General features: G+C 42.7%; 1 protein-coding gene across 3 annotated transcripts in view; it reads right to left on the bottom strand.

Moving 5' to 3' along the window:
- si:dkey-288a3.2 (protein phosphatase 1 regulatory subunit 37) overlaps window positions 1-15,934 on the bottom strand; it is a 53,969-nt gene that overhangs the window by 12,746 nt on the left and 25,289 nt on the right. For all 3 annotated transcript variants that reach the window (XM_027278742.1, XM_027278743.1, XM_027278744.1), the window contains exon 11: window positions 15,082-15,248. In XM_027278742.1, the coding sequence (XP_027134543.1) occupies window positions 15,082-15,248 (167 nt within the window). The remainder of the gene's footprint in view (window positions 1-15,081; window positions 15,249-15,934) is intronic.

Here is a 15,934-nt window from a genome sequence, read left to right as displayed (position 1 = left end):
AAGTATTCATTACAACAATTATGAGAATGATGCCTGGTGTTTAAGGGGTGGGAGGTGGTGCCTTGATCGCTTTTAACACACAAACACAGGCATTGTTATCCGGCTTCACTGCAGTCTCCTACTGTACATTTAGGGGTGTTTTTTGTTTTTTTTTTGTAATTACAACAGCAACATATTTGGGAAGTTATGATTTGATAATTATATTGAGGTTCACCAGGAGAGACGATTAAAAAAAGAAAGAGTCAATAAAAGTCAGAGGAATGAAAACAAGACGCTGAGCACGGGATGCTCCAAAAATGATGTGTGAATTAAACATTAAATATTCCTCTGACCCTGTCTGCACACACACACATACACACACACACACTTGCAGTGAACTACTTTGGCTGTCGTCGCTGTGTTTGAGTAGATGGTGTGTCTGACGTGAGGTAAGTGATTTTTATCACCATTAGAGTGATTTCTGTGCGTGCTCGCTCTGTTGTTAAATCATTCTGTTTTTCTTCTGCACTTTGGTTGATGATTTTCTACATAAACTTGACTTCATCTGCAGATGTTCAGGGAATACGGTACACCAGGCTAGCGTTTGAATTTATCCACAGCAGCTTGCCTTGTAGCCTCGTTGATGTCAGGCTTACTAAAGGGCTGAGAAATATTGAAAAATGAGGGGAACAAAATATTGATATTTTAATGGATGTCAGTACATGAACTTAACAGATGAATATTCAACTCTTGGTCACAGATCACGGCTGTGTTTCCCCCACGGTGACACCAGCTCACATTTGATAAATGATCAGTGTGCAGAATAAGTGTGTTGTGTTCAGAAACGGCTGAATCAAGACTTGACCAAAAGAATATGAATCTTTAATTAATAAGAAACACTGAATTATTATTATGCATGATCTGGGCAGTGAATCTAATTTCTTTTAAAGAGGTTTTTGTCTTGCTGAATTGTCTTCACTTAATTTGTTAGTACAACAACACAAATTACAGACATGAAGAATATTTGTGTATATAGATTTAGATTCTACTGAATTTCACAGTGATATTCATAATTGTTAAATCAATAAAAGGTCTGACCCACCTGAGAACCCCTTTAACCCTCCAAACAACCAAATCCATCCTCCTCCTCTGAGTTTATAAAACTCCACTATTAAAAACACGTTAATGAGCCACGAACACACACACACACACACACACACACACACACACACACACAGTAGTATATTTTGACTCAGTCCCACACACACCGTCTTGCTGCCACAAATACTCACTAGAGAACCAAATATGGATTAAACTGCATCTGAATGCAGCATTTCTAGCAGTGTGAGTAACATTTGATAAAAAACTACAAACTCCATCTCTGAGCTGTGTTTAAAGATTTACGTCTTCAGAAGGAAACGGCAGAACTCAGAGCTGAGAGTCACAGACAGGAAGTACTGAGAGATTTTTCGATAATCATAAAAAAATAGAATTAAGCAGCCTGATGCTTTTACCAAATTAAACAAGCATATGAATACTACTACTACTACTTCTATATATGTGCTAACTTAACATAATAAAGATATCAAAACCAGTCTTTGATGCACGGACCTTCTTCATGATGAGGTAATCAGCAGGATCTGCTTCAAGGCAGGTGGATTAAATTACAACACACACACACAGTGGGCTGGTGGAGGGGGGTTAAAGGTCTCTAGAAAACAAACCTAACGTGCATAAATTAATAATAATTTTTAAAAAAGGGATGCATTCCAAACTGGGAACTTAAGATAAGACCTGTGGTCACACCAAACAGACTGACACACTCACACACACACAGATCAACAACAAAAGACAAGCACAAAGAAGCACTAAATCATCTCCCTGCACACACTCCAGAAAATGTTTTTTGGGTTGGCGTTCTGCTCCACTTGGATATTCTACAGACTGACTTGTGTCTGCCAGCGTCTTCAGCATTACAGTGGTACTGTTCAAAACCAGATCAGTGAATCTGATTTGGATCCTCTAATCTGTGGTCCTGATGCTGTTACCCGCTCTGAGATGCGCCCCACATACTTGATGTCTTAGATTCTAGACTTCTTAGATTCTGTTCAGCTTACATGATTCATTACCTGACTGCTTCAGTAACTGTGTAGATGACAATGAAGAACTTGAACTTAGAATGCCACATGCAGCACACACACACACACACACACACACACACACACACACACCATCCTGCCCTGTGTTCATCAGGCTGTGTGGCTTTCTAATCCCTCTCTTTAGCAGCGGTGTGTGAAAGCTAACACTCCTTCATGTGATTATGGAAGGCCCTGGGCTGGTGATTATCTGGAGAGACCACCGCAGAGACCCCCGGCCATGCGCTCCCAAGCCAGCACCACTTTAATTCTGCCTAATTGATCTTCACACTTTCAGAACTTTTTTCCACCCCTAAATAAACACAGGTGAACTCGGCCTGGTTGTTGTGGCTGCAGGAGATTAAAGTCCATGGTCTTTGACTGGATCTTGATGTTGACATATTCTTTTCTTTAAATTGAACTCTTGAAATGCTGAAGCAGAATGGATGCACTTTAGTCCTACACTTGATGAATGACTAGCGAGCTCCTGATCTTTCATTTACAGTAGTGCCACCATGAGGTTAGCATTGGTGTTATTTAGTGACAACTGTTGTTTCCTTCATAGTGTCATCATCAGGGCAAAATCCCTTACTGCACACTGAAGCAGAGAGCTGAAAATATTTCAACTCGAGTGAAATATGATTGATTTCACTCATCCTAAAGCTTTATGACTCTGAGTCATAAGTGTATTTTTAGATGGATGACGCAACAGAATCCGGAGACACAAAGAAGTTCTTGAACACAAATACACACTATCACAAACTATCACGTGGATCACGTGGATCACATGGATCACATAGCACTTCAAAGCGGCGCGTTGGAAACCTATGGGTGATGTCACTCAGGCTCTGTCCATTCTTTACAGTCATTGGTGAGCATGGTCAACATGCTAAACATCAGCATTCAGCTCAGAGTATGACTGCACCACAGTAACCTCACAGAGCTCATCGTGTGGCTGTAGACTTGTTAGATACTTCCATTAAAAACACGCCTGAAGCCAACTGAAGGATGTCCAAGGCTGTTGACCTTCCGAAGCCTTTTGAGTTTCGCCTCCTCTTTAGCTTCCCTGATGTTCTCCACGCCACCTCTCCATAGTGTTTAGTGAGTCCACAGAGTTTGTGGCACTACCTGTGATTGGGTCTTTACACAGGTAAATCTGCAATCTGAGGCTCAGTAAAAAACCTCCATGTTCCTGACATTTCCCAAATGGACTCCCTGAGGGCAAACCCTTGGGTTGCGAATTAGTTTTGTCTCTGTGTTGTCCATGATGGTGGCTGAATTACAGACTGGTTACAGAAGTCATACTTCTTGAACAAAACAGACAGCTACCCCCCAAGTCGTGTGTGCTTCTGCATTTCATTCCACCTTAAAACTGAAATGGAAACTGAACTGGAATTGGCCTTTTGAATGTCTTTCCTGTGTTTTCTGTGTATCATCAGCTGATGGCAGCTGTTATTCATCAGCACACAGCAACTATCTGATACAATCATTAGTAAATAAATTTGAACATGTTTTCAAACATGTGTTCATGTGAAGTATGTAAGTGAGTATACATGCATGTATACAAATGTACTGATGGCAGAGGAGGAAGGAAAGCAGCCTGAGCTGAGCTGCCATGTGTATGGGAATGTTTCAGGTGACAACTGTGACCCTTCTGAGGTTACCGTGTTGGTGAAGTGTGTGTGTGTGTGTGTGTGTGTGTGTGTGTGTGTGTGTGTGTGTATAGATGGAATATAGGTCATCTACACCTTATTCGTGCCAGGTCATCTGTCAGAGCATCTTAATCAGCGTTGATAATCAACAGGCCACCTGTCAGGATCTGTTTTCTCACCAACTGCTACAACGAGTCTTAAAATAGTGATGTGTAAAATTGTGTTTTGTAAAATTCCAGAAGGGTCCAAGCTCAGGCTTCATCTCCATCTGTGGACTCTTCCTGCCTTCAGAGCAGACATCCAGTGTTTTTCAGGAAACAAGAACAGGAATAACTCCAGTGAGAACAGCTCATGGCCAGGTATTCTAACTGAGACAGTTAGGTCATCATCACGTGATCTCAGTGTGAAATTAACTTTAAATGTTATTTAAACTGTTAGGAGGCAGAAGATGCAGGTAATGTTACATTAACTCTACTGACTAGCTACCTAACTGAATTTACTATGACCTTTCCCTCAAATAATCGACTGAGGAGTTAAATATCAAATAAAATCATGACCCGACATGCCTGAATCAACCACCCACATCTCAGATTTGTTCAGTGATTAAAACATGACTGGTGTCATAACTAGCTACATTCATGAAAAACAGGAACAGAGGAATGTCCACAACATGCAACATGCCTGTTATTGTCAGTGGACTTAAATTCGTAAAATACGAATGTCTCCTACTTATTAATAATGTTAACGTTCATATTACATACAACGTACTACATGCAGAAAATAGACATAATGACAGACTACTTTGTGCACTGCTTCTGAACGTCACATGGGCTGCACAGAGCCTTGTGTGATAATGATAATAATCATTTAGACAATGTGTTTTACAGTTGTTGTTTTTTCTCTAAACAGCTATAATAATAAAATAATAATAAAAGGTGCACCATGATGCAGTATCATTACTACTTGTATTCAGATCTTAACGTGTGTATTGCAGACATTACACGTGCAACAGAACTGCTAAATAATGTCATTAATGATTTGTGTTCTTAATAATAATATCAGTCCTCTTATCATACCATTGCAAAGACAACTGATACATGTATTTCTCAAAATGTTAAACTCTATACTGAAACTCTGCTTTGGGTTCACCTGAAAAATTCAATGCATTGTTGTAGGGAATGCTTCCATCATTACAACCATATCATCACTACCCCAGCCATTACTGTATCTCACTGTCTTAACTTCAGTTATCACTGCCATCACATAATTAGTGCACACCCTATGTCACACAGGTGTCAGGTCGGCCTCATATCCACACCACCTCATTCACGCCCCAACGTGACACGTAGCCTACTGTGATGACGCTACACACTTGGAAAGTGCTACGCAGAGACACCGACATGCATATTGGCTGCTTTCTATTTCATACCTCAAACTGATTATACATTGTAACTAAGAGCGACATTACACATCCACACACACACACACACACAAGCTGCGAGAGGAAAATATATCCAATCTAAGCACAAATAATTCTGAAACCTGGACATGCATGTAAGAAGATCAACTAGAATTCTCTTTGCATCTATTAGTAATTTACCAAGAGCATATTTTGCAGGACACTGAGGACATAGCACTGAGGACGTAGGATTGATCCCTGATGGGGTGAACCAGGGGACAACTGCAGTGAAGCCTAAACTACAGACCTTGACTTTGGCTAGCCTCCTGTCAGTGCTTTAATAAGAGGCCTGGTGACACAGTGCATCACAGGGAATGCCAGGACACTGGTATCTGGTGCCAGCATTGCCCGGAACCACAGAGGAGTATTTGGGGGAGTGTTTCACTGACCTCTCCAACAGAGCAAATGGGGGACTGGCATCTGCTTTAATAAGGCTGCCCACTTTTCATTCACTATGTCACCCCCCGCCCCACTACCCAAGCTGTGGAATGGGCTCTGGCGCTGGGGGAGAGGTGGCAGAGGTAACAGCTGGCTGCAGCCGTGGCGGCATGGCCGTGGCATGACCACAGCTTTATTAGTGGCATCCAGGACACCAGCTGATCCTCTCCCAGGGTCCCTGTCACACTGATGTCTTCATCACTAAGCTGAGCAGACAGGCCAGGCATGCCAGCCAGTGGAGGTGACAACAAATCCAATTACCTCCCCCCTATGGTGCCTAGAATGGACTGGCGGGGGCAATCGGACAGTGGAGGATGTTGCTATGATAGAGGATGAGGGACATGCAAGACAGGACTGTAGGACAACACACTGATGGAGAGACTTTCTGTCTGGCCTTTGATGATATGATAGACCAGGGATGCAGTGTTTTTGATGCTGTAACACATACAATGAAAAGAAATCTCTTTCACGTTCTGCAATAAAGTCTGTAAATTTGGTGATTGTAATGCAGATCTGTCTGGAATCATAAATGTGCTTGTTGAACTTTATGGAAGATATCAGGCAAAAGACCAAAGTGTGTCAAGAGTCTTCAGCATGGCAGACCAAACTTGAACCTGGTCTATGCCTAGTTCTTTTGGACCAAATATGAATCTCAGTGGTGCTGAGATCCTGTCTCACATGATAAATAACACGACACCCATAGACAGAGATGAATCTAACTCAACTTTTACACAACAAACTCACTCAGAGTCGACCTGGAGCTTGTTACTTTGTCAGGGCCCATCGGGTAAGGGTCAGGTAGCAGAGCTCTAGTGTGGACACACATGCTGACACAAACTGTCAGTGAGAGGGTATGACACACGTCAAAACGCCATGTCTGGAGTCAGTGTTTTAGGATATTTCACTGCCCTGTTTCCCAGCATCAACTCCACAGAAAAGGAACAATTCTATTACATTCAGCACATTGCGACAAACACGCTGACCTACTACCCCCGTCTGTTCTGTACGTCCGTTGTACGCTACAGCAATCTATTTTCTCAAATGCAATTCTGTTTGAATATCTTAATATCAAATAAGAGCCTTTGTCTCCTTAAGCATCCACCAGGTGAGGATCACTGGCCTCGAGCACAGATAATGCTGTTTGACTGTGGCTTTGAACGTGCCCAAACTTCTTTCACCCCATTTATGTCCTTCTTTTATTTCCACATCAGGCAGGGGGGGTGTGGATGACAGGACACAAACCCAATGAGCTGACACTGGATCAGTTTTTAAATCCAGCTTTTGTCGTTTTTTCAAACGTTAACTCAATTAAATCTCCATAAACAAATTGGTTCGTACTGATGGTCTGGGACAGTACATGTTAAGTGCTGATCATCATGGGCCAGTATTGATCCACAATCGGCACAGATGTCCCCTGTGTGGATTAAGGTGAAGGAGAGGGGAAACATGTCTGGCAGGATGGAGGGAGGGCCTTGAATGGAGAGAAAAGCGAAATGAGGCAAAGCGCCAAAGCAGAACTCCTGAACCGTTCTGTTTTCCCTCACTCTGTCAGTCTCCTCTTTCCACCAGCATCCTGCACTGTGCTGAAGAAGTCTCACCTTATCATCCACTGAGCTTTAGTGTTGGAAGTTTTGCCTTCAGTCAGTGACTTTGGTGCCCAACCGGAGGAGATCATTCACCACTTCCTCTCCTGACACCCCTCCATACAGGGATGGGATGATCGACCCAAGAGTGAAAAAAGAGGGAATACTGGAAGTGTGTATGGTGGGAGAGTTGGAGGGGCTCTCACTTTTGAAGGTGGTTGAAGTCTTGCCAAGATATTTCATATTCATAGTTAAATATTCAGCGTGCATGGTGGACAGGGGCAATTTCTGCAGTCAGCCCGCCATTCAAAAGTGAAAGGGATGTGGCTTGTGGATGAAGGGAGCGAAAGAGAGATAGACACGCATGGGGCTTCATGGTAGTCAGATGAGAGGCTGCCAGCTGCTGATGGGTGACTGTTTGAGCGTGGCGCCTCAGGACATGCCCGTTGAAAGGCGATGCGATCCGATACCCCCACTTATGCGGGGCTGATATACATATGCCCCCTTATGCAGAGGAGGCCCATATCAATTGCAGAACTTCCAGTGTTTTGGTCATTATGCCAAGTTGTTTGAGCGAGCGTCTTGCATGTCTGAATGGGGAATGTGGACTTACTGGGCTATGACCACTGAGTAAAGCCTCTTCTGCATAAAACGACCTTATGGCTCCTCAGAAATGTTGAATCGCACTGTCTGGTGTGTGTCAGCAAAGCCGCTAAGTGAATAAAGTTTTGATAAAGTAACTTTGTTTCACCATTGAAACTGCAGATTTGGTGTGTCATATGTCTGCAGTGTGAACTGTATGTGGGCAGTGCTCACTCTATAAAGTACATACAGCATCACACAAACAGCCATGACCATATCTTCCTAAAGTGGAGTAATGTAGTACTCAGTTACACTCTAATAGAACCTTACCATACAGAGAGATCTGAACACATACGTCTATGATGATACGACACAGTGGAGGAGAGTGGAATGTACTCATAGCTGCTATAGAGACTAGAACTGTTCACAGCACGACACATGGATCATCCACAGTCACCAGGACATGCTGCTGTTCAATTTGTAAATGTAATTTTTGAAATGTAATTCAGTGCTGTGAGCACCACAAATTCTGTTAACCTCCATTGTTTTGGGGTGAAGAGACACTGTAGAACCAAAGTCAGCATAGCTTCATGCCAGCAGAAGCTTGGGTAAAGAAGTTTTTTTCTTCCTCTCTAGATTTTCTTCATTCTTTTAATTAAGCCGTAAGTGTCGATGGTAAACCAGTTTTAGTCTACACCCATCAGAGCTCATTAACACTTTGGATATGTAGCTCTAAAGAGCTGCCCCTGAGGCATGAAGGGGGTTGGACATATTAACATGAACACTTTAATCTAAAAAGATGGAGCAAGAGTGAACACTACCTGTTTGAAACGTGTATTCTCCTCACAATGTGCACAGATAAAAACACAAACTTGCATCTGGCTTTAGAGGTTTTCACTTTGGACAAAGCCAGGCCAGCAGTTTCCCACTGTTTCCAGTCTTCATGCTAAGCTAGGCTAATCATATCCTGCTGCAGCTTTGCACTTTCTCACCATCTGACAAAAACTGCAGTGTATTTCCTAAATATCTTGATCCGTTACTCTACACTGTGTGTTTCAAACACACAGACAGGATTTTGAACTTGAGTCAAATTTCTCATGTGAGCTCTGGGTTCATAACTGAACTCAGTTTCAGACAGAGAACAGAGAACAGTATCATTTTCAAACAGTAACTTTTCACATTTCAGGAGGTTTCATGGACACTTGTTAACAATGGTAAGTGAGTGTATGCAAAAGTTCTGTTCCAGTGTTACTGTAACAATCTGAGACTGACTGTGTCTCCTTGTTCCCACCTGCTCTCTTGACTGTCAGTTTTCCATCACCTCCACTTACTGGGAGGATAAAAAACACACACCTCTTCTTCCTGTGATAGTGCGGGTCACACCTCCTGGTTTGGAAGAGTGGGAGTGATTAAAAATGACAAGGAGACATGTCGAGTGTTATTCATCAGAGAGCTCCACCTCGCTCTGTATCAGAACCAGGCTGTCCACGGGGGGAACCTGAGCGGGAGGCGACTCCGCTACCCTCCGGCCCCAATCCAGACCCCGAAATGCTGATCATGCCCCCCCCTTCCCCTGACTACACGTCCAAGTGATTACACCCCCTCCCCTCCCCTCCCCTCCCGCAACCCCTCACACAGACACACACACACACACAGGCACACACACGCTCAGAGGGGCTAATTAAGGCTTTAATATGCAAATGAGAGCCGCAGTAAATTACACAGCTGGCAAATATGCCTGTTTTTGCCTCAAAATACATCAGGAGTGCAGCGAGGAGTGTGTTACTGCTGTTGTTGTTGTGTTTGTAGAGAGACAGGGGATTGCCCCCCCAACCCCCCCACCCCACCCCCACCGCCACCCACCCACCCTTTCCCAACACCACCACCAACCACCTCCCCCTCAGCAACCAAAGCCCCCTCCTCTGCTGGAGTGACTCATCCAGCTTTGTCCCTTTCAGAGGTATCAGGAGGAACAGTCGACTCTCTGCACAAGTAATGTAGCATTTTAGTGGGACACAACAGGAGTTTGGCTGTTTTGAATACTAATGTTCAGCAAGCTCATAATGTGGAGCTCATATCAACGAGGCCAGCTTTGATTTAATGGCAGCCTCACTAAAAACAGTCACATGACTGTTTCTCATTTACTTCTTAAATTGTTTCAGAATGATTTTCTGAAATGCATTCTTGGTTTGGGAGACAGTCTGCATCTGTAAATGCTGATCGGCCTAATTCGAACATGTTCAATCGAATGAAAATGAATGAGAAACATTTCTACATTACAGGGTCAGCTGACCAAAACACACAGCTCTAAATCTCTGTTATCGATCTGTGCAGATTTCAGTTTGTAATCACTGAGAGATTTCTGCCTCCAAGCCCAGGGATGGAAGTAGACATGAAGTTGAACAGCAGTTTATTTTTCATCGATGTTTTTACAAATCCAGAGGAAACACATGCTGCAGAGCCTCAGTAGACCAGGTTCAGTTTGTGTCAGTTGGCTGTAATTTGACTAATTGCACATTTGTTTAGGAAATATCCACTAGGCTGTTTGCTGTTTCAGACATCATTTTAGTTTGTGCTCACATACAAAGTCCAAAGTTTAGTTGTTTAATTGAAATTGCCCAATTGCAATTGAGACAGAAAACTTTCATCTTCTGGGCAGCTGCTATTAGACTTAGACCATGTTTGAGACGCTTTAGATCTATGCTGGCAAAAGAATTTACACACAATGTAACAGAGCGGTTAAAGCAACTTGAACTATTTTACCTGAAAATATCATTTTGATGCTCACGGTGTCTGTCTGACTCTGTTTCTGTCCAGTGTTACTCTGGTTTAAGAAGTACATAACACCTGCACCACGTTACACACTGACTACTTGACGGATTTTGGTGAAACTGGATCACGTTTTATGGAGAAATTCAAATCTTAACGCAGCAGACTGGAATGACAACAAACCCGAGGCCGAAGAAGACTGTGTATTACACTTGGTCACTGCTAAAAGCTGCACTAACTAAAACTGGGTTAAGCGTGTATCTCTTCCTGCTCTGGGTGAATTTCTTTTGTTAGGTCATCAGAAATGAGTTGTCCTCTGGTTATTCACTTGGTTAAATAGTTGTTAAAAAACAATCTTTCTTTCTCTGCTCTCTGAACTCATGTGCTGTGGTTCCAGTAGGTGACTGACTGATCTGGTAGCAGTGTGAACCCTGGTCCCCCCGGCTGCTCGGTGCCGCTCCCTGCTGCCCTCTGAGGCGTTGCTGGGAGGTTTGTTCTGCCTGGCTGCTGTTGTCTGCCTACGTATTCTGTTCCCCAGAGCATCCATGTCATCATGATGCAACTGAAACCTGAGTGCCGACTACATGCATGGTCAGGCCGTCCTGTCACCTAGCCACCCTACTGGGACTGACCGTGACAGGAAGGGTGCCCAAAAACATACCAAGAGACCTCTTTGTTTCATGCTGTTCCTAAAATAAGAATCCATGCTCCTCACATAGTGCCCTCTGTGCAGTGCATCTCCCACAGCAGTCTCTCCACGGACCCATTCAAACACATGTATCTCTTCTCAGATGTCACTGCTGCACCTCTTACATTTCACCAAATTATCATTTAAAGGCAGTAAACTAAACTGAGCAGTGAACAGTTGATGTTGTTGGATGAATGAAAGAACAGTCACAGATATTAACAGCCATGTTTCATCTGACTGCATATTCAAAGAAAAGTACTAAAAAAGAAAGAATGTTTAAAGAAGCATGCATCCATTCTGGGGCTGACAGTGGCCTTTAAAGTCATGGTATTGATTTGTGTGGTCTGGTTCCATAAAAGTAAAGTTGACTGTGTTTCAGTCTTAACCTTGATAGATTCTTTCATGTCATTATTTGTTGCTTCTCACTGGAGATCAATTGTGGCTAACACAACAAGCTGGTGTCTCTAAGAGGCTGTGCATCTGCATGCTAACATGCTCAAACGATTACAGTCGTCCCTCGCTATATCGCGGTTCACTTTTCGCGGACTCGCTGTTTCGCAGATTTTTTTAGTGTAATTTTGCATGCTTTTCTTTACAGCGTACTGTACAGTATGAGCGCGCATTGTGTTCTGCGTCCTAAATTGGCTGAGGGAGAACCGCACATGTGTTCTGCGTCCTGATTAACTAAGGGAGTACTGTACAAAATACGTGTAAAAAGGTGTATAAAAGTGTGTGGTTAGGGGTTTTACGGCCTTAAAACATGTATAATAATTGTAAAACTTACTTCGCGGATTTCGTTTATTGCGGGTTATTTTTAGAACGTATCCCCCGCGATAAACGAGGGACCACTGTATTTATTAAGTACAGTTTGCAGGTATTTGGTCTTAAATGAAAAGTCAGGCGATGGCAACTCATCTATCTATCTATCTGGTGTTGAAGAAGATATACTTTATTAATCCCTCGATCCCTGGGGAAATTATTTTTTCACTCTATTTTTTTATTTACATGCATTTTAACCCAGATACACACACATGCAGTACAACGGCATAGACATGCAAATGTGGAGAGAGATGGTGGAGTGATGGGCAGCCAGCCAGACCAGCGCCCAGTGAGCAGTTGGGGGGGTCGGTGCCTTGCTCAAGGGCCACCTCGGCAGTGCCCAGGAGGTGAACTGGTACCTCTCCAGCTACCAGTCCACCTTCCATATTTTTGGTCCATGTGGGACTTGAACCGGCCACCCTCCGGTTCCCAAGCCAAGTCCCCATGGACTGAGCTACTGCCACCCCCTGTACATCTGAACATCTGAACATCTGAGGTGTTCCAACCTAACTTACTGACTTACTGTTTTGCATGTTCATGATATGGTTGAGGTTGTTAAACAGACAGAGGTGTTCTATGTTTCAAATCAAAGTCAGTTTATATTCAGCATTTCTAATATTCTGACTACCTGCTGTGCTGTGGGCCTGTACAGATTGTAAAGCCCTCAGAGGCAAAATGTGTTTTGTGAATTTGGGCTATACAAATAAAATTTGATTTGATTTGATTTGTTGTAAAATAGAAATACAGATTTTGTCAGATTAGTCAGCAATAGAATATAATATTCATAACTATGTTTTCATTAGTGTGTAATTGCCTGTAAATAACAATGAGTATGTTTTTGTTACTTTAGAATGAACCTCGATGGTAGGGAGAAGAAGATGAGGTCAATCCTACACCCCGCTGCTTGAAATGTAAACTCAGTAATAAATACGATATTATTACTGAATGGATTGTACAGGTGTCCACTGAGTGTAACTTTATTTAACAAAGACACTTTGTTGTCCCGTTGGCTTCCTCTCCAGCCTTCCCCCTCCACAGGACCACTGAAACAAGCTACTGAACCTCCTTCCTGTTGACTCTAATTCCTGCACACACACACACACAGCATGCTGCTGTAATTATCACTCAGTGAGACGACCGCTCTCTAACAGATACACCTTGCTGACACGCGACATTCAGAGAGGACACTCCAGCGCTATCACTGACTCCTCTGCTGGAGAACAGCAGACAGGACAGGACGCTTATGTTGGCCAAATCCAAATCCAAATATTGAAGCATCAAACAGGTGAACAGGCTGCCGACGCTCTGAAGAGCTCTGGGCAGGGGGAACTTTAGTTCATTAGCTGGGTTGACAGAGTCCCCTGATAAGGATGTATAAACAGCTCCACCTTGCAGTGGCTACAGAGAGAAGTTGCCCCTCGGAAAAGGCTGCTTTCCACAAGGGCCAGGCTGCATAAATATTTTAGATGGGTAAATAATTAATAATTAACAGCAAACAGGCCAGTGATCAAATGGAGCAGCGTGGCAACAGACATGAAAAATCAGACTCTTGTAAACAAAGACAAGAGGACCCAGATTTCCTCCCCTCTTGCCACCTTCTTTTCTCGCCTTCTAAATATGCGCATCTTAAATTGCCCCCTGCATCGCCGTAAAACCACACACATACAAAAGGCACATGTATGAACACACAAACTCCATACCAGCGACTCTGTCAAACACACACAAAGTGCTGCCATAACCCCCTCCGTCACTCACTCACATTCATACCCACACTTATTTTCCTTCAGAAGAATGAAATTTTCACGTATTCCTTGGCGACACAGGGAATGTGACTGAGCGAGAACACTTGATCTGGCCACCCGCTGTTTTCTGATGGAAAGATTTGCTTTTTAATACAATCGTCACTCCTCCCACCTGGATATGCCACGCCAAGACAAATCCCAGCTGTGTGACTCCAAAACCTGACAGAGCTTAAAAATTCCCTTATTACCATTCCCTTAAAATACCCAGCCCCACTAACTCCCACCAATGGTGGAAATGCTAATCACGTCTCTCGGCGGCTTAGAGGAGCATGAAAACAGAGCAGCCAATATGGAGGCTTTGGTGCATGTGCAAAAAGTGAAGAAGAAGAAGAAGAAGAAGAAGAAGAAGAAGAAGAAGAAGAAAAAGACGAAGAAGTCCCAGCTATAATGACACACATTCACAGAAGCGTCATGGCTCTTAAAAGCTGCTTCTCCAAAATCTGGCACATCTTGCCGTTTGACTTTAGCCAGAGGAGACATTTCATAAAAATCAGACTTAATCGTGTAAACAACACGCAGACAAACAGAAAACCACTGCAAACAAAAATAAAACAACTTTGGAAGCTGTGCACGGATTGCCTTCAGAGTTAATTTTAAAGTAAGCATTCCGTTCCTTGGAGATTTTAATTAATGCTTTAATATGCAAATAAGTTAGCAGAGATAAAATCATGACAAACAGATGGCAAGTGTGGGTAATTATTTTGTGAATCCAGCAGGGGCATGTATTAAAGTTATGGCATCGTTTTCCTCAGGCCTCTGCAGCCATGGATGGCAGAGAGAAAAAAACAAGCATCAGTGATGAAATGAGACACGAATGACTTTATCGTGTCTCAAAGTGGCAAATCTGTGACCACAGTGAGTCTGAACATATCACCAAAGACGAGATGTTAAGGAGGAGTCATCCTCGAGCCCCCCGTGCACCTTCATTTGAAATCAGAAGCAGATTTGAAGCAGTCATTTAAAGGTCTGCAGCTACAAATAGACTGTCGACAAAGGTCAAGAATGAACCTTCAGTGTCACGTTCTGATGATGATTGTTGTTTTTTTGTTAGCCAACTGTAATATCACAGAACTAGCCACATACGTTGCAGCTCTGTCTACACCAACATGTGAGAACACTAACTGAAACACGTTACAGTGCAACACATGAAGATGATCTATAATGTCTGGACCTACCTGCTCCTGTGGGGCGCTGTGGTCTAAATGCAGGTTAGCAAGAGAGTGGTTGATCCTCAGGGCCAGACACAAGGCCATCAGGCCTCCAACCTTCACCTCGTTCTGACGGAGGTCCAGCTGCTCAATCTGACGACTCTCTGCAAGAAACTCTGCCAACGCCACAGCACCTTCACCAGAGAAAACGTGACGGTGAAATGTTAGAGCTTGGTGGTTTATTTAGGTGCATCAGTTAGAAGGCTAGCGACCTCAAATGATCTGCTCTGTTTCTGTCTCTGCAGTTTTTAGGTGAGGTGTGACTCCATAACTAAACTTTTTGACAGCACTTTGGTTTAAAATGACACAAAGGATGTGCAGCAGCTCTATTCAATTTTACTTTTCTTATTATTTAATAAATCAACAATAACAGACGTTATTTCATTCCACCTTGTTTAGATCATACTCCTTATAATATTATCTACAGAGACCAACAGTTCCTACCATGACTTGGCTCTAATTGTAGAAATGTTCCTAGAATTTAAATCTACTAAAATAAACATGTCTTGTGTGTTAAGGACTGTTTGTTGGAAAAAACAAACAAACACACTTAATTTAATTTATGAATCAAGAAAATAATTAGAATATTATTTTCTACTGACATAAACGGTTAGTTGCAGCAACTGGTTGATATTAAACCAAACATGTAGCAATGACATTTCAACACAGATTTAAATATGTTTGCAAATCAAATAGAAATGTATTATTATTATTATTATTGTTGTTGTTGTTGTTGTTGTTGTTGTTGTTGTTGTTGTTGTTGTTGTTCTGATTACAAAGACATAAAGACAAGAAGATAGTACATTTTGTTCTGCTGAAT

This window comes from Larimichthys crocea, chromosome V, assembly GCF_000972845.2.
Source record: "Larimichthys crocea isolate SSNF chromosome V, L_crocea_2.0, whole genome shotgun sequence".
NCBI lineage: Eukaryota > Metazoa > Chordata > Actinopteri > Sciaenidae > Larimichthys > Larimichthys crocea.
This window is presented reverse-complemented; position numbering and strand designations above follow the sequence as displayed.